Here is a 26,655-nt window from a genome sequence, read left to right as displayed (position 1 = left end):
GGCGTAGGCCGGTGGCTACAGCTCCGATTGGACCCCTAGCCTGGGAACCTCCATATGCCGCGGGAGCGGCCCAAGAAATAGCAACAACAACAACAACAAAAAGACAAAAGACAAAAAAAAAAAAAAAAAACAACAAACTTCAGAATAACCGCAAACCAAAAATCTACAATTGATACACAAACAAGGAATCTCTGGAGAAGAAATATATCTCATAGTAAATAAGTGCATAACCCACCATGAAGGGGGTCATTTGACATCATTCTTGGAATGCTGAAGTCTCCTTAGATCTGATTCTGATTTCCTCTCCATCAAAGAATTTATGTTAATTATAATTAAATAATGCAACTGTACAATTAAACAATACAGCTCTACAATTGTATTATTATCCATTTCTCTCCATGGTAAAATGTAAGGTCTATGATGTCTTGTTTATCACATCATCTAGAATGGTGTAATGCCTTTATTGAAGAATCAATGAGATGGAACAAATTGTGAGGACATATTTATATAGTTACACTGTTTTTTAACCAACTTATGCATTTTATATTTTACTTATTTTCAGAGGGTGTATTATTTTTGTTATGATTACCAGTTGTTATTCTTTTTACTATGCTATATAAAATATTTAATGGTATATAAGGCTTTCTTCTTTATAAATTTTAGTTGCATAATATAACAATTTAATATTATGCTAATTTTTAAAGAAAAATTGAAATGTAATAGATAAAGCTAAGTAGTAAAGATGAAAGCCATAAAATTGGGATAAAGTATAGAATAAATTTCCTATTTGTCTCAGCATATTTTCCATTTCACTTCTCCAGTGGGAGTCACTTAATCTGTTTCTTAAGATCCATGTTATAATAATCTGTGTGAATGTAATTGTGTGTAAATGTATGTATTTTATTCTGTAAAAAAAAAAAAACAAAGTAGAACTTCATTTCTTCAGTCATATTAGCCACATGTCTAGTGCTCAGTGGCCACATATGACTAGTGGCTACCATACTGAACACTGCAGAGTCATTTCCATCATTACAGCCTTGTAGGAGTTCCTGCTGTGGCACAGTGGGTTAAAGGATCTGGCGTTGTTGCAACATAGGTTGCAGCTGCCTCTCGGATTCAGTCCCTGGCTCAGGAACTTCTATATGCCAATGGTGTGGTCATTAAAAAAAAAAAAAAAGTCATTAGCTTTGTAGATATTGGTCCATATTGCTCTCTAGAGTACAAAGCATCTCTAATTGGTCAGAATAATAGATGAAAGGATGGAGGGATGAAGACGGCATGCCTGTTAGCAAGAGCTGAAGGAGAGCTAGCTTCCTCTTTGTCACCAAGCTGTGGCCAGTATTGGACAGAAATAGGTCACTGGCCAGAACTGACATTAAGCAAGGAGCCTAGAGGAGGTGGACACTTGCGCATCCTTTTGTAAGTGGGGATTCCCACACGGTTTGGGGGTTCCTGTGTGTAGAGGGAATGGGGAAGAAGGAGGTGGAGTGTGAGGGCTGGTGGCTGGGGACTGGAAAGCTTCAGAGGTGATGAGCAAGGTGAATCAACCCCCCACCTCACGGGGCCCTCCTCATAGTCCCAGCTCTTTTTCTTTGGCTGGAGCAGCCAGTTATGCTGGGTGGAATCCAGAATGATGATCCCCCAAAGCCCGGCCCCTCCCGGATACCCTAGTGACTAAAAGTGTGGGTTTTTGGAATCCAACGTCCTGGCTTGAATCCTGTTTCCCGCATGTTGTTCCTTAACTTTTGGGGCCCTTTTTTTTTTTTTTTGTCTTTATAGGACCACACGCGTGGCATATGGAGGTTCCCAGACTAGCGGTCTAATCGGAGCTGCAGCCTAACGCCAGAGCCACAGCAACGCCAGATCTGAGCTGTGTCTGTGACCTACACCACAGCTCACAGCAATGCCAGATCCTTAAGCCACTGAGCGAGGCCAGGGATCGAACCTGCAACCTCATGGCTCCTAGTCGGATTTGTTAACCACTGAGCCACGACGGGAACTCCGGGGGGCGGGGGGAGGGCTCTATTTTCTTATCTGTAAAATAGGGATACCGAGCATAATAGCATCTAGGAAGAAATCGCTCGATTCCTCTTCACGTTTCCTACGTTTAGCCCGAGACACGAGGCGCTGAGCAGAGAAGGTTCTGGCTGTAGGCGAGCCTGGGGAGGGCCCCGTTTATTGTCATCAAAACCGCAGGCCGGAAAGAGCGCCTCTCGGGTGTGTCCCGCGGGCGTCCCAGCTCAGCCCGGTCGCCCCGGCTTCCCGCCCCGTCCAGTCCTAGCCCGCGGGGCCCTCGCCCGCCTTGCTCCCCGCCTCGCGCTCCTCGGCCTCGCCGCCCTCGGGCTCCAGCGCGCGGAAGGGGCTGGGCCGGTTGGAGGAGCGCAAGGCCGGGGTGGAGGCGCGTCTCATCGCAAAGGGGCCAAAGTACTCGGCGGCGAAGGTGACCACGTCGGCCGGCTGGCGCAGCAGCAGGAAGAGCAGGAAGTCGGAGATGAGCGCGTGGGCCTCCGGGTGCTGCCGCAGATAGCTGTTGTGGCTGAGACGGAGCTCCTCCTGGGGCGGGGCGGGGGGGAGCCGAGCCTGAGCCGCACCCCGGACCCCGCGCCCCGCGCCCCAGGAGAGCCCCCTCCTTCACTCCGTGGAGGGCGTAGGCACGCTGGGGCCTCCCAGCCCCCGGGGGTGATGCATTTCAACCAGGCAGAAACAGAGATCAGTAAAGGTGGAATTTATGCCCTGGACAGAGGGACGGGGAGGGTGGGGGCTACGGGCTGACTGCAGCCTCGCCTCACCTTCCGGTCCATGAACTTTGAGAAGAGCTCCATGTCCTCCTCCCACATCAGGGGCTTCTTCTCAAACACTGGGCGAGGCTCAATAGCGTCTGGGTGGGGGTGGGGGAGGGAGGAAGGCTGCATACTCCGATCCCAGAACCTTCCTCGGATACAGAGAGATGCCCAAGAACACCCAAGCCGCAGGCTCAGCTAAAGCCTCAGGGTTCTGCCCGTGTGGACAGAGTTGCTGGAAGGGGTTCCTGGCAAAATGATCCTCCCCTAATTGCCTTGGGGACAGGGGCTGGAAAGCCAAGCTTCTCCATCTGATCCCAGGCTTGGATTCCTGCCATAGCACACTCAATCCAGCCCCTGCACTCTGGGCGGATCCAGATTTCCCCACCTGCCTGTCACTCTTCCATCTGCCCGAGGCTTCACTCACCTTCTTCCCTCAAGATGGGCACCTTGGTGATGGTGCAGCACCCTGGGGAGCCCACCTGGATCCTCTTGGCCAGGTGCCTGGAGTGCAACAGGAAAGAAAGTGTGAGTCTTCCTAGACCAGCCCACACCCTTGAAGGATGTTCTGGGGACCGTCCATTACTGCTGTCTTTCCCCAGCTCCCTGGTTTGTCTTTGGGTTCCAAGGTCCTGTTCATTTCTAGATCCCCTGATAATGGGCCCTGCTTTTCAGACTGGGTATTGTCCCTACCCACTTGGAGATGTGTGCCCATGGGCCAGGGCTGGACTGAGACCTTTAGAGGTGTGAACGCTAAAAAAATCACGAGCCTGCTGCTATGTGGCACTCAAAATAGAGTGAGCTAAGTTATGAAATAAGGAAAATCAGTAATGTTCTGATTACTTTTTTTTTTTTTTCCTCCCTGTGTAGTGAATACCTCTTTGGAAATTTCAAGAAACAAATACTTCTCCCCCTCCTGAATTTTCTCAGGATTTGGTGCCTGAGTTTTGCTGGTGACAGCTCAGCAGCGTGCGGGGATGCTTCTCCCAGCCCTTTGATTTTATTGAGTTGCTGAGTTGTTAAAACGTGGGTAATTTTCAGGATTATACCCACACCTGCGGCAGCTACTTTAGCTCTGCCTTAGCCCCTGCGGAGTTGGCATTGGCTTCCTCAGCCATTCAGGGCTCTTTGGTGAGGTTTGGGAGGCATTGCAAGGATCAGGCGAATGAGCGAATATATGAAGAAAGGGTGAATGATGTGGATAAAACAGGGGTGCTAAGATCTCAACTCTTCTGGGTGGTGTCCCCAGAAACGGGACTCTCCCTTTGCCCCATCCCCACCTCCCGTGGTTGAACTCCCAGGCTTGGGCTCAGTATGGTCCCCTTGGCTCCACTGTCAGTAGCTCACCCATCAGAGAGCAGGTAAAACTGGTAGGACATGGGGATGCCCTCCTCTGAGTGTACAGTCTGCTCCACAATGAATACTTCCACCTGCTGCCGGCCCACCTGGATGGTCTGCGAGCCCAGGGCTTGCTGGTGGCAACCAAAGTGGAGGGAGGGAGGTGAGGTGGGCACCCACCAGGGTCCCCCCAACATCTCACCCTGGCCCCTTCCTCCGTCTTGTAGCTTCATTGCTTGTCTCCAGTGATAAGCAACCCTTGGCTCTCTAGACCCTTAGGCACCACAAGATTTGAATGGCACCCCTAAGTTAAGATGGGGTCCTCTCATAGAGAGTCAGCTCCACCCTGCTCCTGCCCCAGTGCCTCCCACGCAGCTCAATAACCAAGAGCTTCTAGTTGACAGATTCTGTAACAGAGATGACCATCTGGAAGGGGGCTATTTGCGGGGAGAGGCAGTGACGCACTGAGGATGGACTAGACTGAGATTTGTGGCTGCCTCAGGCCTGTGCTGGCTGCCCATTTGTTTTTTGGGGTTTTTTTGTTTTGTTTTGTTTTGTTTTTCCATTTCTTGGGCCGCTCCCACGGCATATGGAGGGTCCCAGGCTAGGGGTCTAATTGGAGCTATAGCTGCCAGCCTATGCCAGAGCCACAGCAATGTGGGATCTGAGCCGCGTCTGCAAACTACACCACAGCTCACGGCAACGCTGGATCCTTAACCCATTGAGCAAGGGCAGGGATCGAACCCTCAACCTCATGATTCCTAGTCGGATTCGTTAACCACTGCACCACGACGGGAACTCCCAGGCTGCCCATTTGTAAATAAAACTTGAAGCACTGTTGGAGTTCCAGGTGTGGCTCAGTAGGCTAACAATCCACGAGTATCCGACTAGGATCCACGGGGCTGCAGGTTTGACCCTGGTCTGCCTCAGTGGGTTAAGCTTGTCATAAGCTGTGGCATAGGTCACAGATGCTGCTAGGATCTGGTGTGGCTGTGGCTGTGGTGTAGACCTCAGATGCAGCTCCGATTTGACCCCCAGCCCGGGGAACTTCCATGTGCTGTGGGTTCGGCCCTAAAAAGACAAAATAAAAAAGCAGTCCCCCACTGTGTTTCTTTTTCCTGGACTGACTTTTGTGAAAAAGTGTTACTTTCCTCTGCTGCTTCCACTTTTTGTCCCTCTCATTCACTCCACCTGCCTCACACTGATCTTCTCTAGCAACAGTGGTCTTGCTTTCTCCTGCCTTTGGAGGTCTCACCCCCGTGCCCTTGGTTTACCCCTGCCCCCACCCCGTCTTCCACGCCACAGCGGTCTTTTCTCCCGCCTCAGTGTCCTCTGTGCCCCTTCTCATTGCCCCAGGCCAAGTCCCCCGCCCAGGGAGACCCCTCACATAAGTGGAATAGCAGAGTTTGCCCTCGGTGTCCAAGGCCAGGAAATGGGCGTTGCTGGGCACTGTCCGCCGCCAGCCCATCACCCTCAGCAGCACTAGGTTGGCAGCCTCGGAGATGAAGCCCGCAATGGAGTGCCAGGGGAACACGATCACTTTAGTCTTCACTTCCTGTTCAGGACAAATCTGGGTCAGGACCTTGAGCCGGAAAGTGGGGAGAGGGTTGGGCCAGCCAGGTGATGAGCATATGGTCCAGTCCATATGGTCCCCCGTCCAGGCTCCTGGCCTGACACCATCTGTCCCCTGCTCCTGGTTCCAAAGAAGATGCAGAGCATGGCTCCCACCTGGCCCCGTCCTTACCTCACCCTCCTTGACAGTTCTGGTCACGGCCAGCTGATCATCCTGCTTCAGCAACCTCATCTTCCGTTCCATGGGGAGGGTGTGGAACTGAGGGCCAGAGCATGGAGGGACTCACCAGCCTGTACACGGATGAGATTGCCCTGTTCTCCTTCATAAGTGAGAAAACTGAGGGGCGGTTTGGATAGAAAACCTTCCATGTGTGGTCACGTTCAAGAATGGGAGTCATATTATGGGGCAACCTCGAGTTGAAAGGCAAAGGAACTTCAGAATACAGATTTTTTTTTTTTTTTGGCTTGTCTTTTTAGGGGCATACCCGCGGCATATGGAGGTTCCCAGGCTAGGGGTCTAATTGGAGCTGTCGCTGCCGGCCTACGCCAGAGTCACAGAAATGCCAGATCCGAGCCACGTCTGCGATCTACACCACAGCTCATGGCAACGCCGGATCCTTAACCCACTCAGTGAGGTCAGGGATTGAACCCGCAACCTCATGGTTCCTAGTAGGATTTGTTTCCACTGTGCCACGACGGGAACTCCATGCCCATCTTCTAAAAATCTGTATTCTGGAGTTCACGCCAGCCACTTAGCTAACTTCTGGAACATGACCACTTCTGGAACTTCTGGAAGGAAACCACACCTACTGAAGAATTGTCCCACAGAAATCATGCCCATCTTCTTTTTTATTTACTTTTTTTTTTTTTTTTTTTTAGGGCCACAGCATATAGAGAGCACAGAGGGCACAGAGCAGAATTTAGAGGAGAGGTAGTGACAAGCCTTTGGGAAAGGTCACGCTCTGGCAAAGGCCATCCCACTTGGCCCCAAGGGAGATGCTAGACGCTTGGGCCGGAGGAGGATGAGGGTGGGCTGGACCCAGGATTTGTGTATTAGGAGAAGGTCTTCAGAAGCAACCCTCTGTGGACCTCCAGGACCCTAGATGGACTGGTTTCCAAGTTGTGTGTGGTGGGGGGTGCAGGGTAACTGGGAAGAGAATTGAGGTGACAGTCCTCTGAACCCCCTTCCTCCCTCCTCGGGTCTCTATTTTCTCATCCTGGTTTGGAGTCAAGGCTGGGGAGCCCCAGGAGATACCTTGATGAACTCCTGATTATGTTGTTCCACGATCTCCAGTTTCCAGGAAAGGTAGCCTGGGGGGAGGCAGGTGAACGCTGCCATCACGGGAGGTGGGGCCGGAGATTGCAGGAAGGGAGGGTGGGGGCCCAGGCTGGAGGACTCAGGCGAGGGTGGCCACAGGAAAGACCTCCCTGCCACCCCTCTGTGTCAGGCACTCTCTTTGCCTCATTCTGGTCCCAAGGCGAAGTCAATGGTGTGGTCCTGGGTGGAGGTTGGGGGGAGGGGGGAGCAGTGGAGGAAGGGAGGGGGAGGAGGATATGGGGCAGCAGGAGCTCTACCCAGAAGCGAGGTTCCGCAGAGGACTCCGTCCACGTAGCCGCGGCTGGAGGCGTGCACGAAGGGGCAGTAGGACATGATACCAAATTCGTCCTTGTATTTCCCTCTCTGCACATCAATGGTCAGCTCTCCCTGAGGTTCCCCTGTGTCTGACACCATGACCAGGGTCTCCGAGAAGAGCAGCATCAGCAGCTCCTCCTGCCCTGGGAGGTGAGGGTCCCGTGGAGACCGTTGAAGCCCCCATTCCTAGGCCTCAACTCTCTGACCCCCTGATCATCAGTGCCCCACAGTCTCCGCTCACCTTCTCCTCATTCCAGGTCCCCCAGGGAGCCCCTGCCTCCCCTCTACAGCAGCCAGCCGGGAAGACACACCCCCACCCCCACCCCCATGGCCTCCCCGGGGGGTCTTCCCTTGAAGAATATCTACTACTAGGCCTCTCGCCCTTTCTGAGTCCCAGGAGAATCAAGAGAGATGGGGGCCAGGCAGTTCTGGGCCTTTTCTCTCTCTTCTCTCCTGTCCACCCTGGTGCCCATCCCCTCCATCCCCACTGCCCAGGCTCACGGAGGGAATCAAGGAAGTGGATGGCTTCCGCATTGGCCTCAGGGGGTGGCAGACCCGCTTGGGCGGAAGGCTGGTGGTCCTTGGCTTTGGAGCCTATGGAGGGAAGAGAGGCTGAGATTGCAGATGAAGGACCCTGGGGAGAGGGACAGATGTGGGACAGGGGTCTCAAGGGCAGAATTCTCCAAGGCCACCCCAGGGCGGATGGAGAGGGAGGAGATGCCCCTCCCCCTTCCAGCACCCCCCCCCAACCCTCACCCCAACCCCTCAGCCCTCCTCTCACCTTTGGATTGAACTTTAGAGGACATGCTGCCCGTTGCTTCTGGGTTTGTAGCCAGCTGTCTCCATGGCAACTGGGAGCTAGCTACTGCCTCTTAAAGGGCCCTCAACCCATTCACCAAACATCCAAACCTTGAAGGAATTGGTAGGCACGGTGGCTTCTGGGGCTCAGCCCAAGCCTCAAGTATTGTCCAGCAGAGGGAGCATTTGCCGTTCTTAGGAGGCAGGGGAATGACATGGGTCAGTAGAATGACCTTAGAAGTTGTAGCTCTGAATCAGACATGGCCTCCCATGCATACTACCAATTAGAAGCCTTGTGATTCGCCCACACGCTGTGGTTCTAATAACGACAGTCACAGCAAACACTTAAACTCTGCCTTACCTTTGGCCAGGCCTTACCTTCGGCCAGGCGCTCTTCTAAAGGACTTCATGTACATTATCTCATTTAATCTTCAGGCTAAACCTGTGAACAGGTGCTTTTTTCCCCCCTCCACTTTATGGCTAAGAAAATTGAGGAACCAAGAGGTTAAATGTCTTCCCAAGGTCACACCTAATAACTGGCAGAGCCAGGACCCAAGCTACAACATAGTGGCTATAAAAAGCAGCTCAGGGAGTTCCCATTGTGGCTCAGTGGATTAAGTATCTGGCATTGTCACTGCAGTAGCCTAGGTCACTGCGGTGGCTCGGGTTCAGTCCCTGGCCTGGGAACTTCCACATGCCATGAGAATGGCAAAAACAAACAAACAAACCAAAAAAACTACCGCCACCACAAACAACAACAACAAAAACAAAGGCGTTCAGGAGTTCCCAGAGTGGCTCAGTGGTTAACAAATCAGACTAGCATCCGTAAGGACGCAGGTTTGATCCCTGGCCTTGCTCAGTGGGTTAAGGATTCAGTGTTGTCGTGAGCTGTGGTGTAGGTCATAGACATGGCTCAGGTCCTGAGTTGCTGTGACTGTGGGTGTAGGCTGGCAGCTATAGCTCTGATTGGACCACTAGACTGAGAGCCTCCAAATGCCATGGATGTGGCCCTAAAGAGCAAAAAAAAAATAAAAGGCAGTTCAGCCTGATAGGGTCACAAAAAAAGAAAAAACCTTACCCTGAATCCTCAGTCACCTAAGGAATTATTCTTTCCCTCACCCCCATCTCCCTTATCACTTGGGAAGGTAATCTTTAAACATCTTCTTATACGGTAAATATCCACCAACTTTGGGGAGATTTAGAATTATATGTAGAAGGGCTTAAGAGAATCAAACTAACAGGATTAATATTGTTTTGTATTACATTGTGTGTATTTGGCATTTCAAGTTCTTGAAATGTTTAAAATAATTTGGCATAACAGGATGCTTAAAAGATAAGCTGAGGAATTCCTGTCATGGCTCAGAGGAAGTGAATCTGACTGGCATCCATGAGGACGCAGGTTTGATCCCTGGCCTCACTCAGTGGGTTAAGGATCCGGTGTTGCCATGAGTTTTGGCGTAGGGTGCAGTCCGGCTTGGATCTGACGCTGCTGTGGTGTAGGCCAGCTCCAATTCAACCCTGAACCTGGGAACCTCCATATTCAGCGAGTGCAGCCCTAAAAAGACCAAAAAAAAGAGAGAGAGAGAGAGAGAGAGATAAGCTGAGATTCTAATTTTTTAATTTTGGCCACACCCACAGAATGTGGAAGTTCCTGGGCCAGGGTTCGAACTAGAGCCACAGCAGTGACAACACTGGATCCTTTAAGCACTAGGCTATCAAGGAACCCTGAGAATTATTTTTATTTTACTATGTTTTTTCTAACGTTACTGAGATATAATTGAAGTATAACAAAATTGCTTTTAAAAAGGAAGTAAAGGGGATTTCCCATTGTGGTGCAGCGGAAACAAATCTGACTAGTACCCATGAGGATGTGGGTTTGATCCCTGGCCTCACTCAGGGGGTTAAGGATCCAGCGTTGCTGTGGCTCTGGCTAGGTTGTCAGCTGTAACTCTGATTGGACTCCTAGCCTGGGAACCTCCATATGCTGCAACTGCGGCCCTAAAAAGCAAAAATAAATAAATAAATAAATAACAAAAAGGAAGTAGAATATATGGAATGAATAAATATGGCATAAACTGCTTAAAGCAGTTTTAATTTTGAAGGGGATGAATTATTAATCAAAGCCACCTTAATATTTATTAACATTCATTAGATTTATAATTAGAATAAGTTGAGCTGAAAAGTTTTAAAAATGTTTATGCTTTAAAATTTGAGTTTTAAGAAACTGAGCAAAAAGACAAAAAAATAAATAAATAAATAAAATTTAAAAAAAAAAAAAAAAAAAAAAGGAGTTCCTGTCGTGGCGCAGTGGTTAACGAATCCGACTAGGAACCATGAGATTGTGGGTTCGGTCCCTGCCCTTGCTCAGTGGGTTAACGATCCGGTGTTGCCGTGAGCTGTGGTGTAGGTTGCAGACGCTGCTCGGATCCCGTGTTGCTGTGGCTCTGGCATAGGCCGGTGGCTACAGCTCCGATTCAACCCCTAGCCTGGGAACCTCCATATGCCGAGGGAGCGGCCCAAGAAATAGCAAAAAGACAACAAAATAAATAAATAAAATTAAAAAAAAAAGAAAGAAACTGAGTATTGTCTTTTAAAAGCCAACAAGTGTTCCTTTTTTTTTTTTTTCCTTTTTAGGACTGCACCCAGGGCATATGAAATTCCCAGACTAGGGGTCAAATTGGAGCCTCAGATGCCAGCCTATGCCACAGCCAGATCCTTAACCCACTGAGTGAGGCCGGGGATCAAACCCGCATCTTCATGGATACTAGTTGGATTAATTGCCACTGCACCACAGTAGGAACTCCCCAGTTTGTTATCTTATATATTTTTTATTTTGTGGCTGTGTCCACTGCAAGCAGAACTTCCTGGGATCGAACCTGTGCCACAGCAGCGACCCACTGCAGTGACTCGGATCACTGCTGTGGTGCCCTTCGATCCCAGGGAACTTCCACAAGCTGTGGGCATGGTCAAAAAAAAAAAAAAAAAATGGAGACACAGAAATGTTCAGTAACTTGCCTGAGGTCACCCAGTTAACAAATGAAAAGTATGGACATCAACCCAGAAGGACTGGATGGAGTCTATATTCTTTTTTTTTTTTTTTTTTGTCTTTTTATCTTTTTAGGGTCGTATCCACGGCATATGGAGGTTCTCAGTCTAGGGGTTCCACCAACGCTGTAGCTGCCGGCCTACACCACAGCCACAGCAACACGGGATCCAAGCCACATCTGTGACCTACACCAGGGCTCAGAGCAATGCCGGATCCTTAACCCACTGAGCGAGGCTGGGAATCAAACCCGCAACCTCATGGTTCCTAGTCAGATTCGTTTCCACTGTGCCACAACAGGAACTCCGAGTCCATATTCTTTTTTTTTTTTTTTTTTTTTTTTTGTCTTTTTGCTATATCTTTGGGCCGCTCCCTCGGCATATGGAGGTTCCCAGGCTAGGGGTCGAATCGGAGCTGTAGCCCCTGGCCTGCGCCAGAGCCACAGCAACGCAGGATCCGAGCCGCGTCTGCAACCTACACCACAGCTCACGGCAACGCCGGATCGTTAACCCACTGAGCAAGGTCAGGGACCGAACCCGCAACCTCATGGTTTCTAGTCGGATTCGTTAACCACTGCGCCACGACGGGAACTCCCGAGTCCATATTCTTAATCATTTTGTCCTGTTGTCCCTGACAGACTAGCCCTAAGTTTATTAATAGCAGTAAGAGGAAAGAGAGGCTGCCCTTCACTGAACACCATGGTGCATCTCCTTTGAGCCTCCCAGCCACTCCAGAAGGAGTCCCCTGTCTGGCATTACCCATGGTCAGTCAGAGTCTGCATTCAAATCCAGATCAGTCCAACTCCAAGTCCTCTCACTTTTTACCACCCTGTCCTGCCCTTGGCCCAAGCCTAGGGTTTACTGACTATCAGGGTTAGCTTCCCAGATGTTTTCTTTTTTTTTTCTTTTTTTGGTTTTTGGGGCTGCACCTACAGCATATGGAGTTTCCCAGGCTAGGGGTCTAATTGGAGCTGTAGCCGCGGACCTACACCACAGCAATAGCAACACTGGATCCGAGCTGTGTCTGCAACCTACACCATAGGTCACAGCGATGCCAGATCCTTGACCCACTGAGCGATGCTAGGGATCAAACCCACAGCCTCATGGTTACTAGTTGGATGTGTTTCTGCTGCAACACAAAGGGAATTCCCGGAGGTAACATTTTTTTTTTAATTTTAATTTTTTATATATTTATTTTTTTTGTCTTTTTACTCTTTCTAGGGCTGCTCCTGTGGCACATGGAGGTTCCCAGGCTAGGGGTCCAATCAGAGCTGTAGCCGCCGGCCTTCACCAGAGCCACAGCAAGAGGGATCGGACCCACGTCTGCAACCTACACCACAGCTCACAGCAATGTCGGATCCTTAACCCACTGAGCGAGGCCAGGGATCGAACCCGCCACCTCATGGTTCCTAGTCGGATTTGTCAACCACTGCGCCACCACGGGAACTCCCCGGATGTAACATTTTAAAGTGACTTCATATGCCTTTCTCAACTACCTCTCCTAATAACCTCCAAATAAATGGATTTGGTGGAGGTTTATGATTTTGCTACCTTGAATCATTTCTGGTGTCAGACCCCTTATTCCTCTGGTGACCCTTTCTCCACTCTCAATACACTGGATTTAAGTTGGGTCTGACACTGCTTGTCCACGTATGGTCATGTGACCTAACCTGGCCAGTCAGAGAAGCCATTCCCCTAACGTCTATGATTGGTTCAGGGTTAGGCACATGATCAAAGCTGGACCAATGAAACTCAATCCCTGGGACTATTGGAGGTTTGACTAGGTTTGATGAACTAATAGTCTGTAAACCTGGAACTTCTAGAGACAATCTTTCCCTTGCAAGGAGAAAGACTGACAGAAAAATAACAATATAAAAGAAGAAAGCAGAGCTAATGATGAAGATGCCTTTGAATCCCTGGATCCAGCCATGCCTGAAGTCACCATGACATAATCCCATACTTCTCAATTTCATGAGCTGATAAATGTCTCTTTTGATTTCAGCCCCTTTCAGTTGATTGTCACTTGCACTTGAAAGGCTTCTGTGTCCTTCAAGGTTGTCATTGCCCCTGAAGGTGAAGAAATTGAAGTCAGGGAAATGACTTGCCCAAGGTCCTTGGATGTTGAGTGACAGAGTTGGGACTGGAACCCAGGTCTCTAAGACCACTTGTCACTTCTGCTGTCCTGCAAACAAAGAGCAGGTGGCCTGGTTGGAGCTGGCTCCAGGAGAAGCATGTGCCATCATTTAGGACAGATGCCCCAGTGGGAGGATCAGCCTAGTCCCTGGGAAATGGTTTACCAACCCTAGAGAACTGTTGGTAATTGCCCCTCAAAGCTGGGCACACCCAGAGTGACCAGGCCTTGGGGCTTGCCGAGTCCAGGGACAATCACAGAGCACAGAGAACCACCCTTTATCAGGAAGGTGAGGCCCATGGCTCCTTCCCCCACCTCCACCCCAGGTGCAGCCTTGACCCAGGACAGTGGAGGCCAGTGCCAAGGTTCTTGGCTCAGGGTGCGGGGTGCCAAAAGGGGAGACTGAGCTGTAGCCAGGGGTGGGAAAATTCTGCCTTTTGCTGGCTCCGGGGATTGTGGAGCTAAGTCATTGCTTCCCAGTCTTCAGCCACTCCAAGGCCACCTTCAAGAATTCTGCCATAGCCTAGTGTCACCTTCACTTCGTATTTTCCTATTTCAGTAAATATAGGCATACATCAGAGATATTGCAGGTTCAAGTTTCAAACCACTGAAATAAAGTCAATGCTTCGATAAAGCAAGTCATCATTCTATTTTATTTTTTGGTTTCACAGTGCGTATAAAAGTTAGGTTACACTACACTGTAGTCTATTTAGTGTGCAACAGCATTATGGCTAAAGATAAAATGTATATACCTTAATTAAAAATACTTTATTGCTGGGGTTCCTGCTGTGGTGCAAAGGGATCGATGGTGTCTCTGCAGCACCAGGACATGGGTGCTGATCCCTGGCCAGCATAGTGGGTTAAAACATCCAGCGTTGCTGCAGCTGCAGTATAGGTTGCAATAGTGGCTTGGATCTGATCCCTGGTGGGGAAACTCCAAATGCTGCAGGGCAGCCAAAGAAGAAAAAAACAAACAAAAACTCCCCCCAAAAACCCGTTATTGCTAAAAATGGCTAACCATCATCTGACAATGTAGGGCTGCCACAGACCTTCAATTCCTAAAAAATACCACATCTTCAGAGTTCCCATCATGCCTCAGTGGAAACAAATATGACTAGTGTCCATGAGGATGCAGGTTTGATCCCTGGTCTCACTCAGTGTGTTAAGGACCCAGCATTGCTGTGAGCTGTGATGTAGGTCACAGATGCAGACTGGATCTCCTGTTGCTGTGGCTGTGGTGTAGGCCAGCAGATACAGCTCCGATTCGACCCTTAGCCTGGGAACCTCCATATGCCTTGGGTGTGGCCCTACAAAGATAAACAAACAAACCAACCAACCACATCTTTGAAGCACATTAGAGTGAAGTACAGTAAAATGAGATATGCCTGTACCTCTAATCACTTTTTTTGTTTTGTTTTGGTGGCTATGGCATTCAGCAGCTTGATGTGGAGTCTCAGTTCCCAGACCAGAGATTGAACACGGGTCAGGCCAACAGGGATTGAATCCCAGGCAGTAGCAGTGAAAGTGCTGAGTCCTAACCACCAGACCACCAGGGAACTCCCTTCAATTACTTTCATGAATTAAAAACTGGTGTCATGAATGAAATATCGGCATTTTTAGCAACACGGATGGACCCAGAAATTATCATGCTAAGTGAAGTCAGTCAGACAATTGAGACACCAACATCAAATGCGTTCACTGACATGTGGAATCTGAAAAAAAGGACAGAATGAACTTCTTTGCAGAACAGATACTGACTCACAGACTTTGAAAAACTTATGGTTTCCAAAGGAGACAGTTCTGGGGGGGGGGTGCGCTGGGGTTGTGGGATGGAAATCCTATAAAAGTGGATTGTGATGATCATTGTACAGCTATAAATGTACTAAATTCATTGAGTAATAAAAAAAATTAAAACAAAACACACAAACTGGTGTCACTTGTCAAAAACATTGACCCCGCAAAGGTAACACAAGGCAACTGAAATGATGCTATCAATGTTTAACTCAAGATAATTGCCCAACTAATCTGCCTACCTTGAGTCTGGCTCTTTGTTGCCTAGAGAGGTGCCAAAGAGAGACCAGTGCCAAGGCCTTGCCCTTGAAGTGTATTCACCATGGTCCTGTGCCCACGTAAACCATCTCCCTGCGGCCAGCAGCACACCTGTGCATCTCAAGCTTTGGCAAACACCAAGGTAAGCAAATCGTAAACCCTGGATGGTAGAGGATATATTTATAGTGCTGTTTCTGCCCAAAGCTCTGCCCAAAGTGCAGTCCCTCCAAGTCAGCAAGGGCTGTCACCCAGACAAGAAAATGGAGCCAGCAATAAAGACAAGCCCCCTGAGGGATCAGGCCTCCGTCAAATCATTCATTCATTCAACATTTATTGAGCGCCTACTGCGTGCCAGGCACCGTGCTAGGCGCAGAAATACAGAGATGCATAAGATACAGTCCATGCCCTGAAGGGTTCACAGTCTCGAAGGGGCGACAAACGTGTAAACAAGTAAAATACAGTGTGATAAGTGCCGCAAGAGAAGCATTTACAAGGAGCAGAGGTAGCCTGGAGGGGGAGGGGCATGGAGGCGGTCTTCCTGGAGGAGGCGGTCTTTGAGGGGGATTGTGAGAGATGAATAGGTGTTTGCCAGGCAGACAAGGCAGGAGGAGCAGTGAGAAAGGCATTCCAGTCCGAAGAAAGAGCATGAGCAAAGGCACAGAGGCATGAACCTGCAGGTGTCAAAGGGCAGGGAACTCTATTCTGGCGGTATTGCTAGAGTTGGTACCAGAGGCTGTGGCTGGATAGGGAGGCAGAGGCAGGATGATGAGGGGAAACTGAGGGAGGGGGGCATCTCGGAGACTCTCTAGAGGTGAGCAGGGTCCAAGGGAAGGCTCTGACCCAGAAAGAAAAGGCTCCTGGTTGACCCGCGGTACACCTGCCCAAGGAACATCTGAGGCCAGAGGAGCTGAGCTGAGGGAGGGCTGAGCTGAGGGGGGGGCCCAGGCCTGGGGTCCTAGAAGCTGCCACTCACTTGAGAGCTGTCTGCTCCTGGACCTCTTTTCCTTTCTCTGCGGTGCACACACCCCCCCCCCCAACTCCCGCCAGAATGGGGCCAAGGGCCCAATGAGAAAGGACATGGGAGTGTCCTTGGCTAACTGCAAAGGACCAGATGAAAGTCTTCCAACTAAAAGAGGAAAGGGTTGAGATTAGAGCAGGAGTTGCTAAGAATACGGGTCATAATGAGAAAAGCACAGTGACCCTGGCGGACAATGGCTCTCTGTCCCCTGGGGAAGGAGGGGCCCCACTGGCCCAGGGCAGAGCCGGGGCCAGTGGGCAGGCCTAGGCCAGCTGTGCAGGGAGCGTGTGTGTGCCCTATAAGACAGGGGCTGCAATCCCAGCCTCCTGGTGTCTCTACAGCCTGAACTCAGATTTCCTTGGCAACCAGGACCCTCCCCCTTCCAGGCTGTAGAGGAGTCACTGAGGCAGAGATGGTCCACAGCCAGGCTTCCAGCCCTTTCCTCTCTCTCAGAGATGGCTCTGTTGGAAAAATGCCTTCGTGGGCGCTGGATGGGGGCAGGGCAGGGAGGCTGGGGGAGGGGCAGTGTCTCAGTAGACCAGAGCCCAGGTGCCCCTCTGAGTGGCGGCTTTCTCAGGGCACCTCATCTCAGGGCCACTCTAGGCGAGTGAGTTTTTTTCCCAGCTCTGGGGCAGGGGAGGGGAAGGGAGGGACGATGGACTCAACCTCTTCATGGCTCCGGCTGCCCTGAGTGAAGGGGCTACAGGGAGAGTGAGGCTTCCACGTCCTCCCTGCCATGGCAGGAACAGGGGAAGGGAGGAGGGGACCCTCCCAGTTAGCTCTGCCCTCCAGGACTCAGCCTCATCCGGTGGAGGCTCCGAGTCTTCGCTCAGCCCCCTTCCTCTCCGTCTCAAGGTCTCACCGCCTTGTGCCTCCTCTTCCCCCCACCCCGACCAGCGTCGGGGAGTGGTGCCCACTGACAGGCCGATGGAGGTGGTGGTGGTGGTGGTGATGAGAGGGAGGCTGTGGTGTGGGGGATGGGCAGCCTCCCGCTGTGGGGGGTGGGCTGCGCTGGGCTGGGCTGGGGTCACTTGCTCTTGTGTAGGTCCTTCAGCTGGCGGAGCTTCTCCAGGAGCTGGGCCCGGGAGTAGCCATCGTCGCCCGTGGGGCCTGGCCCTGGCCCCAGAGCCTCCTGCAGCACCAGGCAGTGGGTCCTCAGGAACGGGTTATAGGATCGCTCCTCCCCCAGGGTGGACGGGCACTGTGGGAACAGAGGCACCCCGGGTTGGCGTGGAGGATCTGGAAAACAGACCCAGCAAGAGAAGCCTCCCCACCCCCAGCCCCATCCCGGGGTCCCGGAGTTCCCATTGGAAGGCCCGGGTGCCAATCATGCCAGAGCTCTGGGGAGGGGCCTGAGGAGCCTGAGGGGCCCGCAGGTGCCAGCTCCGCAGAGAAGGGAACCCCTCCCAGACCCCCTGCCCCGCCCCGCACCGTGCTCCTGCGCTCCATCCGCTGCCTCTGCACCCACTGCATCTTCCTCTCCCGGGCCAGGTTCTCAGGTTCCACCACGCCTGCAAAGCCCAGGTTCTCCTCCGCGTACTCGTGACCTAGGGATGGCCATGGGGGCCAAGACGCAGGACAAAGAGAGCTTGGTGGTGGGGCCAGAAAAAGTCCTCCCCATCCCCAGGCCTGCGGGGACACCCAACCACCGGGCGGAGGAGGGGCAGTGCTTCCAGGAAAGCCCCAACCACGCAGAGCTGCTTCTCCAAATGTGGGCACAAGTCAGCCACAAGTGAAGAGGCGCTTGGGGGGGAAAACCACCAAACCTGAAGCCAGAAGAGCTGCATTCGAGCCCTGAGTCTGCCTCCGCCCAGCTGTGTGGCCTCAGTCAAGTCATGGCACCTCTCTGAGCCATCATTTTCTCCTTTGGCAAGTGGAGAAAATACTAATGCCTTTAGAATGTTATGTGTTCTCAGTGCCTGGACCAGGCCTGGTGCAGGTTGGGTGCTCAGTGAAGCATGTGTCCAATGAATATATGTTCTGAGGATTCAATGAGATGTTAGTCCAAGTGTTTTAGAAACTATGGAGATGCCATGTCCATATATGTATGGATGGCTAGTTGGTGTATGGGCACATGGGTGATGGACGTGCCCTGTGTGGCTATGGATGCAGGCAATGATCCATGCAGAGTGGAGTTAAAAGCTTCTCTTCTTTGCTCATTAAGCAAAGGTTACGTTCTTTCTTTTTCCTTTTCTTTTTTTTCCTTTTCTTTTTTTTGTCTTTCTAAGGCCGCACCCACAGCATATGGAGGTTCCCGGGCTAGGGTTCCAATTGGAGCTGTAGCTGCTGGCTGACACCACAGCCACAGCAACACCAGATCCGAGCCACGCCTGCAACCTACACCACAGCTCACGGCAACGCCAGATCCTTAACCCACTGAGCAAGGCCAGAGATTGAACCTGCGTCCTCATGGATGCTAGTCAGATTGGTTTCTGCTGAGCCACGACGGGAACTCCAAGCAAAGGCTATTTTCTGTTCTAGGCTCTAGCTATGAAAAATCAGCCATTCCCTGGGGATGCTCTCTGAGGCCTACATGCCTCCCAAGAGGCCTTGGGCTGGCTGTCAGGGGCAGTTGTTGTGAGAAGAGCCAGAAGTCCAAAGAGAAGGGAGTTCTGTCCCCACTGCTAAAGTTGGCTCCCCGAAGCCACTAGAGGTGGAGCTGTGTCACCTTTGGGCCAGGAGCTGGGTTGGCCAAGACTCTAGGGAAATATGGGGCTGGGAGAAGAGGGAGGGACACCTTACCAGGCCACAGCAGAGTGTCATCCCCTAGGCCTAGCACGGTGTCCAGCGAACTCAGCATGGTCTCTGCGGTGCCCTCAAAGGTCCGTCCTGGCAGGGTCATAGGATATGTATAAGGTACAAGATAACACACAAAGTACATGGAGAGGGGTAGGGACCAGCTTGTATGGCTGGAGCTACCCACAAGAACTCAAACCGTGCCCGTCATGCCCACTCTCCAGGCATCTCCCCCACACTGGGAACTGGGCCCAAATATTCACCCCCAGTTGAGCCCATTCGAAGGCCTCCATTGCACATATTATTATTATTTGCTTTTTAGGGCTGTACCTGCGGCATATGGAGGTTCCCAGGCTAGGGGTCAAATTGGAGCTGTAGCTGCAGGCCTATGCCACAGCCACAGCCACAGCCACAGCAACACAGGATCCAAGCTGCGTCTGGGACCTACACTGCAGCTCATGGCAACACTGGATCCTTAACCCACTGAGCAAGGCCAGGGATCGAACCTGCATCCTCATGGATGCTAGTCAGATTCGTTAACCGCTGAGCCATGATGGGAACTCCCCATTGCACATATTAATGTGCGGATGCAGAGTGGGTGCAGAAACTTCAGGCTGAGTTCTAATGGCCCCAAGCCTGGTCGGTGTAGGGGTGCTCTTTTCCATGGACCACTTCTTTCTCTGCCTGTGCTGCTGCCTTGGGGACTCCGTGTAGCCTGAGACCTGGGATCCCCCCACCCACAGGTTCACCCTCTCATGTAGGGGTTCTCAGGTTTTTGTAACTAGCCTTGCCAGTCACTGTATCAGAGAACCAGGCTCCACCCAGTGGAAACAAACACCCTTGCAGGTCTGTCCTCAGTTACAGGCATCATCTCACTCTGTCCATCCCCTGCGGGAAGTTGTGAGGATATTAAAAAAAAATACTGAGGTAGCAAAGGTGGGAGTAACTGCCAAGGCAACACGTGTGCTGAAACCAATGTTTTCACGCATTGCAGGGGACCGTGGGGGTCCTTGGGCCCCTGCCCTGGTCTCTCTCCCTCCTTCCGGTCCCCCCTCCTCCCTCTTCCCTTTTGGGGGGACTCACCACAGCCAGAAAGGAAGAGCAGGTCCCCTGAGAAGAGGCAGGAGGGACCCTTGTAGGGCTCCCCATCCAGCAGGTAGACCAGATGGCCTTGAGTGTGGCCGGGGGTGGCCAGAGCCCGGATCTGAAGCCGTCCCACACTAACCACATCTTGATGACACAGGGGACTGAGGAGCAAGGCAATAGTGGAGAAGGCACTAGACCTTGTGCTATGTCCATCCTCCCTCCCCTGGCCCACTCAGGCCCAAGGGGATGGGTGTTGTGAAGAGGGGGGCTCCTCTACCAGAGAGAGAAGGTGCCCCCTGTGCCCAGGGCTTCAGATCCAAGCCCTCCCCTTCCTCTGTTTTTTGTTTTCCCCTTTTTAGGGCCACACCTGCGTCATGTGGAAGTTCCCAGGCTAGGAGCTAAATCAGAGCTGCAGCTGCCAGCCTACGGCACAGCCACAGCAACACAGGATCCAATCCCCATCTGTGATCTACACCACAGCTCTCGGCAGTGCTGAATCCTTAACCCACTGAGCAAGGCCAGGGATCAAACCCGCATCCTTATGGATACTAGTCAGGTTCTCTGAGCCACAATGGGAACTTCTCCCCTTCCCCTTTTGGGGACTATGGCTGGATCATTTGGGAGAGGGGCAGTAGCAGTCTTCAGATCTGCTCTTTAAGGCCAGGAAAGGCATCAGCGAAGATCCAACTGCTGATACCCCTGCAACACACAACTGAAGGATGGGGGTGAGGGAAAGGACCCACGGGGTTGGGGGTGGGGGGTGGGCAACCCATCCCTGGGTCAGGGACTTACTGGGTGAGGTAGGGGATGCCATCCTGAGGGCTCCCGTATACCCGACAGTCCTGGTGCCGCCGGCTGAGGTCACGGTTCCCTCCACTGTGGTCCCTGTAGGATGGCAGAGAGGGACGGAGGGTTTGAGGGGCAACCATACTGGGTTTCCCGGCCTCCTTCTTCCCCAAGCAATTCCAGGCCTTTGAGCCCTGGGACTCCTGGCTTCGGGACTGAACGAAGCTGCCCAGACCTCTTTAGGCCTTTGTTCAACGCATCCCCCTGCCCAGAGTGTTTCAACAACTTGCCACCCCTCCCCTCATCATCGACTGATGCCCACTGATCGTCTGGACTCTCAGCTCCAGGATCATCAGCCTCTAATTCCTCCAAGTGGATCTGATCTTACCCCACCTGGTGCCCCTGTCTGCACACCCCGTGCCAATGGCCACAGTTGTTATTGTTTATTATCACTGTATGCTTTCACGCAGGGCTATCTCTCCTTTTGGACTAGAACCTCCTTGATGGAAGAGATCAGAGGTTTGCGCATGCCTGGTGCACATGCCCAGTAATGGAAGATAAATGCCTGCCCTGCCCTCCCAGGGAGCTTCAGGAGCCTGTTACGTGGTGGGGTGGGAGACCTGCCCCTCCCCCTCTTCCAGTGATGTCATGAGGATGGTGCCCACCCACCCTGACTTCCTGAGCCCCAGCCCAGTTCTGGCAAGCCCCGCCAGGCAAGGGCTGGCCAGGGAAGAGGATCTGCATCCAGATCTCCCACTTCAGCCCCTTACCAGTGCTTGTGGGTGCAAAGAATGGCCACCAAGGTAACGCCCTCCTTCTCAATGGAAGCCTGGGAGAGAGAGGAGGTGGTGAGACTGAGGAGCGGGAGGCAGAGGGAGATGGGGCGTGGGTGCTGATCGGAGAGGAGAGCAGCGCGGGCAGAGATGAGGAAGAGTGGGGCGCTGGAGCCAGAGGAGGAGAAGTGGGTGGGGAGGCGAGGGCTGGGGAAAGAGGGGCAGCCGAGCCCGGGTTGGGCACTTGGGAGAGGGAGACTCAGGGAGGGGGTAGACTCACAACACACAGACAGACACACATGGAGATAAGAAATGGGAGGGAGGAGTTCCCGTCGTGGTGCAGCGGAAACGAATCCGACTAGGAACCACGAGGATGCAGGTTCGATCCCTGGCCTCGATCAGTGGGTTAAGGATCCGGCACTGCCGGGAGCAGTGGTGTAGATCATAGATGTGGCTTGGATCTGGTGTGGATGTGGCTGTGGCATGGGCTGGTAGCTGTAGCTCCGAATTGAACTCTAGCCTGGGAACCTCTGTATGCCTCAGGTGCGGCCTTTAAAAAGCAAGCAAAAAGAAAAAGAAAGAAAGAAAGAAAGAAAATAAATGGGAGGGAGTGATGGGGAGACCCAGACATGATAGACAGAGACAAGGAGGGAAGAGTGAGGCTCCGGAAGGGGGCCAGAGAGTGAGAGGCAGAAGGAAACTCTTTGGATCCCCAGCCCTGGGTCAGCACTGCTTTCCCTCTGGCTCTGATTCCCTCATTGCTGCCCAACCCGACACCCCGCCCGAGCCCTCCCGAATGCCAACTGCCCTCTCTGTGGGTCTCTGTAGGGGATGCACATGGAGGGGGCTCCTCCCACTGGCTGAGGGCAGGGCAGCCTCTCTCTCCAGCAAGGAGCAGCTGCCAGGCCCTGAGGTGACTCCACGTCCCCCTGCCCCCATCCTCCCCTCACCTGGACGGCCTGAGGGTCTGAAGGGTCCACAGCCACAGCCAGTCGGGCCTGGGTGTCGATGATGAGGTAGCTGTAGTTGTCCGAGAGGACGGGGATGGGAAGCACCTTCACTCCTGGGGAGCAGAGATGGGCTGTGGGCAGGTTGATGGGGTATGGAGCCCGGCACTCAGGAGCATGAGAAGCAGAATAGACAGGGAGGGTGGGTGGGCACAGCCAGGGGCGATGCTGGCACAGGGCAGCCAGAGCTCACCATTGAAGAGGCGGGGCTGGGTTCTGGAGTGGCCTTTGGGGTAGCGATTCCGAGCCCTTCGCAGCTGCTGGCGGTAGAAGAGGTACCCGAGCCAGGTGCGGGTGTACAGGCTGTACCTGCGGGGCGGGATGTGTGCGCTCAGCCCTGCCCCCAAGCCTGGGCCCTCTGTGATGCCCAGGCCCCACGTCTCCACTCCCTGGGTGACCCGCTGAGTCACCGCAATTCCACCATCACTTATCCTGTGCCCACTATTTGCCCTGCTCAGCACTCAGGACAAGGTGGAAGATGAGACAGACAACTCCCCCCCAAGTTCACGGCTCACCAGGGAAGATGGGAACTGAGGCATTCACAGAAGAGACCCAAGGGGGAGGGGTTTCTTCGGTTTAGGGAGTCGTGGGAGTTAGGAAGCTGAAGTGAGGTGGGATCAGTATTTCAGAAGGAGCAGTGGTGCATCATAGTCATAGGCAGAAGTTGTGGGGGCCCAGATTCTACAGCCCTATCCCAGCGTTTGAGACTCAGCTGGTCTGAGGCAAAGCCCGGGAATTTGCAATTCTAACGAGCTCCAGGCGATGCCCGATGCCCGATGCCCGTGCTGCTGGCCCTGGAACCTTAACTCTGAGAACCACTGGGGCAGAAAAAAACAACAGGCCAAGGCTCAGAGGCAGCAGACAGCAGGGTTTGTTTGGAAACAGTAGAAAGTTCTGTTTGGCTGTTTAGAGGAGGAAGCAGCAGAGGTGAAGCTGGGTGGGCAGAACGCACTCCTTCTCTCCTTCCACCTGTCACTATTCCAGGCCATCCGAGGCTACACAGTGAAGTGGACACAAGGAACAGCGGGGACTTGGAAGTGACAGAGTCCTCCAAATACAGGATGCCAGCAAGCAGGGCTGGCTTCACAGGGGAGCGACCTGGCAGTCACAGAGGGCCCCATACTTGGCCTGATGCTCTGCTGTCACCATTTTGAACTTCTTAATGACTTTTCTTTTTGAATTTGTGTCTTGTGAGTGAAGTCTGATGGGATGTGCACTAAGCGGAAGTGGTCCACACAACACGTGACTGCTCCATCCTCTGCTGCCCTTGCCCCGACACACTGCATTTGCAATGGCCATGAGAATGGAATTCTGGTGGAACTGTTATATGTGGGAATTCAAGGCTCACAGTGAGCATACATCTATGACTGAGGATGGGGGTGGGGAGGACAGACACAGACTGGCCCGAGAGGCCACTCTGTGGGTTCAAATCGGACTTTGCTTCAGAAGGCAATGGTGTTCTAAGAAACAAATGACCAAGGAATGCCACCTCGTCCTTTCTTATCATGTTACGTCCCTGTATGATCCCACCTTTGAGCCTGCAAATGAAGCTCCTACAGAAAGAAAAAGAAGCAACTGATCTGTCCTTTTCCTTCCAACTTTCCTCGCTCATCAGTAAACTGAAGGCAGAGAGAGTTGGCAGAACGTGCATGTATCAAGAAGAGAAATAAAAACAGCTGAGTTAGTTCTGTGCCGTATTTCCACTGTTCTGGTAAGAACATAGCACATATCTGTGTACAAACTAGGAAATGTGAATTCTGGAGTTTAAGTATTCTGCATATGAGATAAATGTTCTTTTTTTTTTTTTTTTTGCTTTTTAGGGCCGTTCTTGTGGCATATGGAAGTTCCCTAGCTAGGGGTTGAATTGGAGCTACAACTGCCGGCTACGCCACAGCCACAGCCACGCCAGATCTGAGCCAAGTCTGCAACCCATGCCACAGCTCACGGCAACACCGAATCTTTAACCCACTGAGCAAGGACAGGGATCAAACCTGCGTCCTCAAGGATACTAGTCGGATTCATTTTTGCTGAGCCAAAATGGGAACTCCAAGTTAAATGTTCCTGTGTTTGCATTAAAAACTGGCATTGCAGAGTTCCTGCTGGGGCATAGTAGGTTAATGATTCAGCTTATCTCTTTGGACGTGCCGGTTAGATCTCCAGCCCCAGCCCAGCGCAGTGGCTTAAGGACTGGCATCACTGCAGCTGTGGCAAAGGTCGCGGCTCCAGCTCAGATACAGTCCCTGGCCCAGGAACTTCCATATGCTTTGGGGGCAGCGGAAAAAAGAAAGCCAAAAAACTGACATTGCATGGTATATAATGAGTGGCATCATTCTCACTAATAATTTATTTATTTTTTATTTTTAATTTTTTTTTTTTGTCTTTTTGCCTTTTCCAGGGCCGCTTCCTGCGGCATATGGAGGTTCCCAGGCTAATGGTCTAATCGGAGCTGTAGCCACCAGCCTACGCCAGAGCCACAGCAACTTGGGATCCGAGCCACATCTGCGACCACACAGCTCACGGCAATGCCGGATCCTTAACCCACTGCATGTTAATAATTTAGATTTTCATTTTTCTCTGCTCAGAGTGACATTAAGTAGAAATTAAAAACATCACGGCAAGTCGAGAGAGAGGCTGGAGAAGAGAGGAAGGGTTTTATATTTTAGCACCTTACATGGCATCTCTTTCTTGCTTTCTGAGCAAAAGATTCCAAATTCCACTTTATGCTGCGCCCTGAGAAGTACGGCAGGAGCTGTCTCAGGCCTTGGCCTCTCAGGAGGGCGACTGAGGCTGGGAGGAGCTGGGTCAGTCGGTGCCTAGGGTTATACCGCAAGGCAGCTGGAAAAGGGGGTGGGATTCTGGCTGATTAAGTCTGAGACAGAAAAGTCCAGGTGAGGACGGGCCCCAAATCCCTATGAGGGTTTGCTGTGTCCGTGTTGGGGGGAGGGGAGGGGCGGATGCTCTTCAGGCCCCTTGAGATTGATTTGTCTGCAAACAACTTCATCAAAACTAGGCATGTTTCGGAGTTCCCACCATGGCGCAGCGGAAACGAATCTAACTAGGAACCATGAGGTTGTGGGTTTGATCCCTGGCCTCGCTCAGTGGGTTAACGATCTGGCATTGCCATGAGCTGTGGTGTAGGTTGTACACGCAGCTCAGATGCTACATTGTTGTGCCTGGGGTGTAGGCCGGCAGCTGTAGCTCCGATTTGACCCCTAGCCTGGGAATCTCCATATGCCACCGTGGGTGTGGCCCTAAAAAGCAAAACAAACAAACAAAAAAACCAAACTAGGCACGTTTCCATGACAGTTTGGCAGAAACACTTTAGCCAAAGGTGAACCATTTTGGTCCCTGATCTGCATGCCCACGTCCTCGTGGCAGTTGGGAATCTGGGCCCATTCTGCCATCCTTTATGTCTTTTTGCTTGTTTTTCACAGGCCTTCTTTTTCTTTTATTTTTATTATTATTATTACTATTATTATTATTTTGTCTTTTTAGGGCCTCACCCAAAGCATACGGAAGTTCCCATGCCAGGGGTCAAATCTGAGCTGCAGCTGCCCGCCTAAACCACAGCCACAGCAAGCCAGATCCGAGCCACACCCATCTGTGACCTACACTGCAGCTCCTGGCAAAACCGGATCCTTTAATCCACGGAGCTAGGCAAGGCCAGGGATCAAATCCATATCCTAATGGATACTAGTCTGATTCTTAATCAGCTGAGCCACAACAGGAACTCCTGTTTTTATTTATCATCGTCATCGTCATTATTATTTAGAGCTGTTCCTGTGGCATATGAAAGCTCCCAGGCTAGAGGTTGAATTGGAGCTGCTGCCGCCGGCCTAGTCACAGCAATGTAGGATCCCAGCTGCCTACACCACAGCTCAGAGCAACACCGGATCCTTAACCCAC

General features: G+C 51.9%; 2 protein-coding genes across 7 annotated transcripts in view; both read right to left on the bottom strand.

The window, feature by feature from the left end:
• PNKD (PNKD metallo-beta-lactamase domain containing) overlaps nt 1–26,655 on the bottom strand; it is a 160,917-nt gene that overhangs the window by 79,464 nt on the left and 54,798 nt on the right. For 2 of the 5 annotated variants that reach the window (XM_021076195.2, XM_021076196.2), the window contains 8 exons: nt 22,943–23,058; nt 22,693–22,805; nt 21,740–21,798; nt 20,976–21,068; nt 20,181–20,344; nt 19,104–19,190; nt 17,793–17,908; nt 15,650–17,562 (listed from right to left, as the gene is read on the bottom strand). In XM_021076195.2, the coding sequence (XP_020931854.1) occupies nt 17,389–17,562; nt 17,793–17,908; nt 19,104–19,190; nt 20,181–20,344; nt 20,976–21,068; nt 21,740–21,798; nt 22,693–22,805; nt 22,943–23,058 (922 nt within the window). In that variant the 3' untranslated portion in view covers nt 15,650–17,388. Of the gene's footprint in view, nt 1–15,649; nt 17,563–17,792; nt 17,909–18,535; nt 19,191–20,180; nt 20,896–20,975; nt 21,069–21,739; nt 21,799–22,692; nt 22,806–22,942; nt 23,059–26,655 lie in introns of those variants that run through there. The other 3 variants (XR_014830154.1, XR_014830155.1, XR_014830153.1) reach the window with 3 other exon arrangements.
• CATIP (ciliogenesis associated TTC17 interacting protein) lies at nt 2,009–8,176 on the bottom strand. 2 transcript variants are annotated; one of them, NM_001190220.1, is given in 10 exon segments: nt 2,146–2,553; nt 2,790–2,878; nt 3,208–3,284; nt 4,128–4,252; nt 5,506–5,673; nt 5,863–5,949; nt 6,946–7,001; nt 7,266–7,466; nt 7,825–7,917; nt 8,105–8,169. In NM_001190220.1, coding segments are annotated over 10 exon segments (1,197 nt in total). In that variant the 5' UTR covers nt 8,130–8,169; the 3' UTR covers nt 2,146–2,277.

Source organism: Sus scrofa, chromosome 15 (genome assembly GCF_054392235.1).
Source record: "Sus scrofa isolate SSC_HxYL_T2T_F1_AM1 chromosome 15, Sscrofa_HxYL_maternal_Yorkshire_Landrace_v2.0, whole genome shotgun sequence".
Taxonomy (NCBI): Eukaryota; Metazoa; Chordata; class Mammalia; order Artiodactyla; family Suidae; genus Sus; species Sus scrofa.
The sequence above is the reverse complement of the archived record's forward strand: the minus strand, read 5'-3'. Positions and strand labels throughout refer to the sequence as shown.

Excerpts from the sequence above, each read along its gene's own strand:
- CATIP (XM_084998016.1), bottom strand. The coding sequence starts at position 8,129 with ATGTCCTCTAAAGTTCAATCCAAAG. Across the intron at positions 7,002-7,265 it reads CTGCGGAACCTCGCTTCTGG|GCTACCTTTCCTGGAAACTG; the intron begins GTAGAGCTCCTG and ends GCCTCCCCCCAG. Across the intron at positions 3,285-4,127 it reads TTTTACCTGCTCTCTGATGG|GCACCTGGCCAAGAGGATCC; the intron begins GTGAGCTACTGA and ends GTTGCACTCCAG.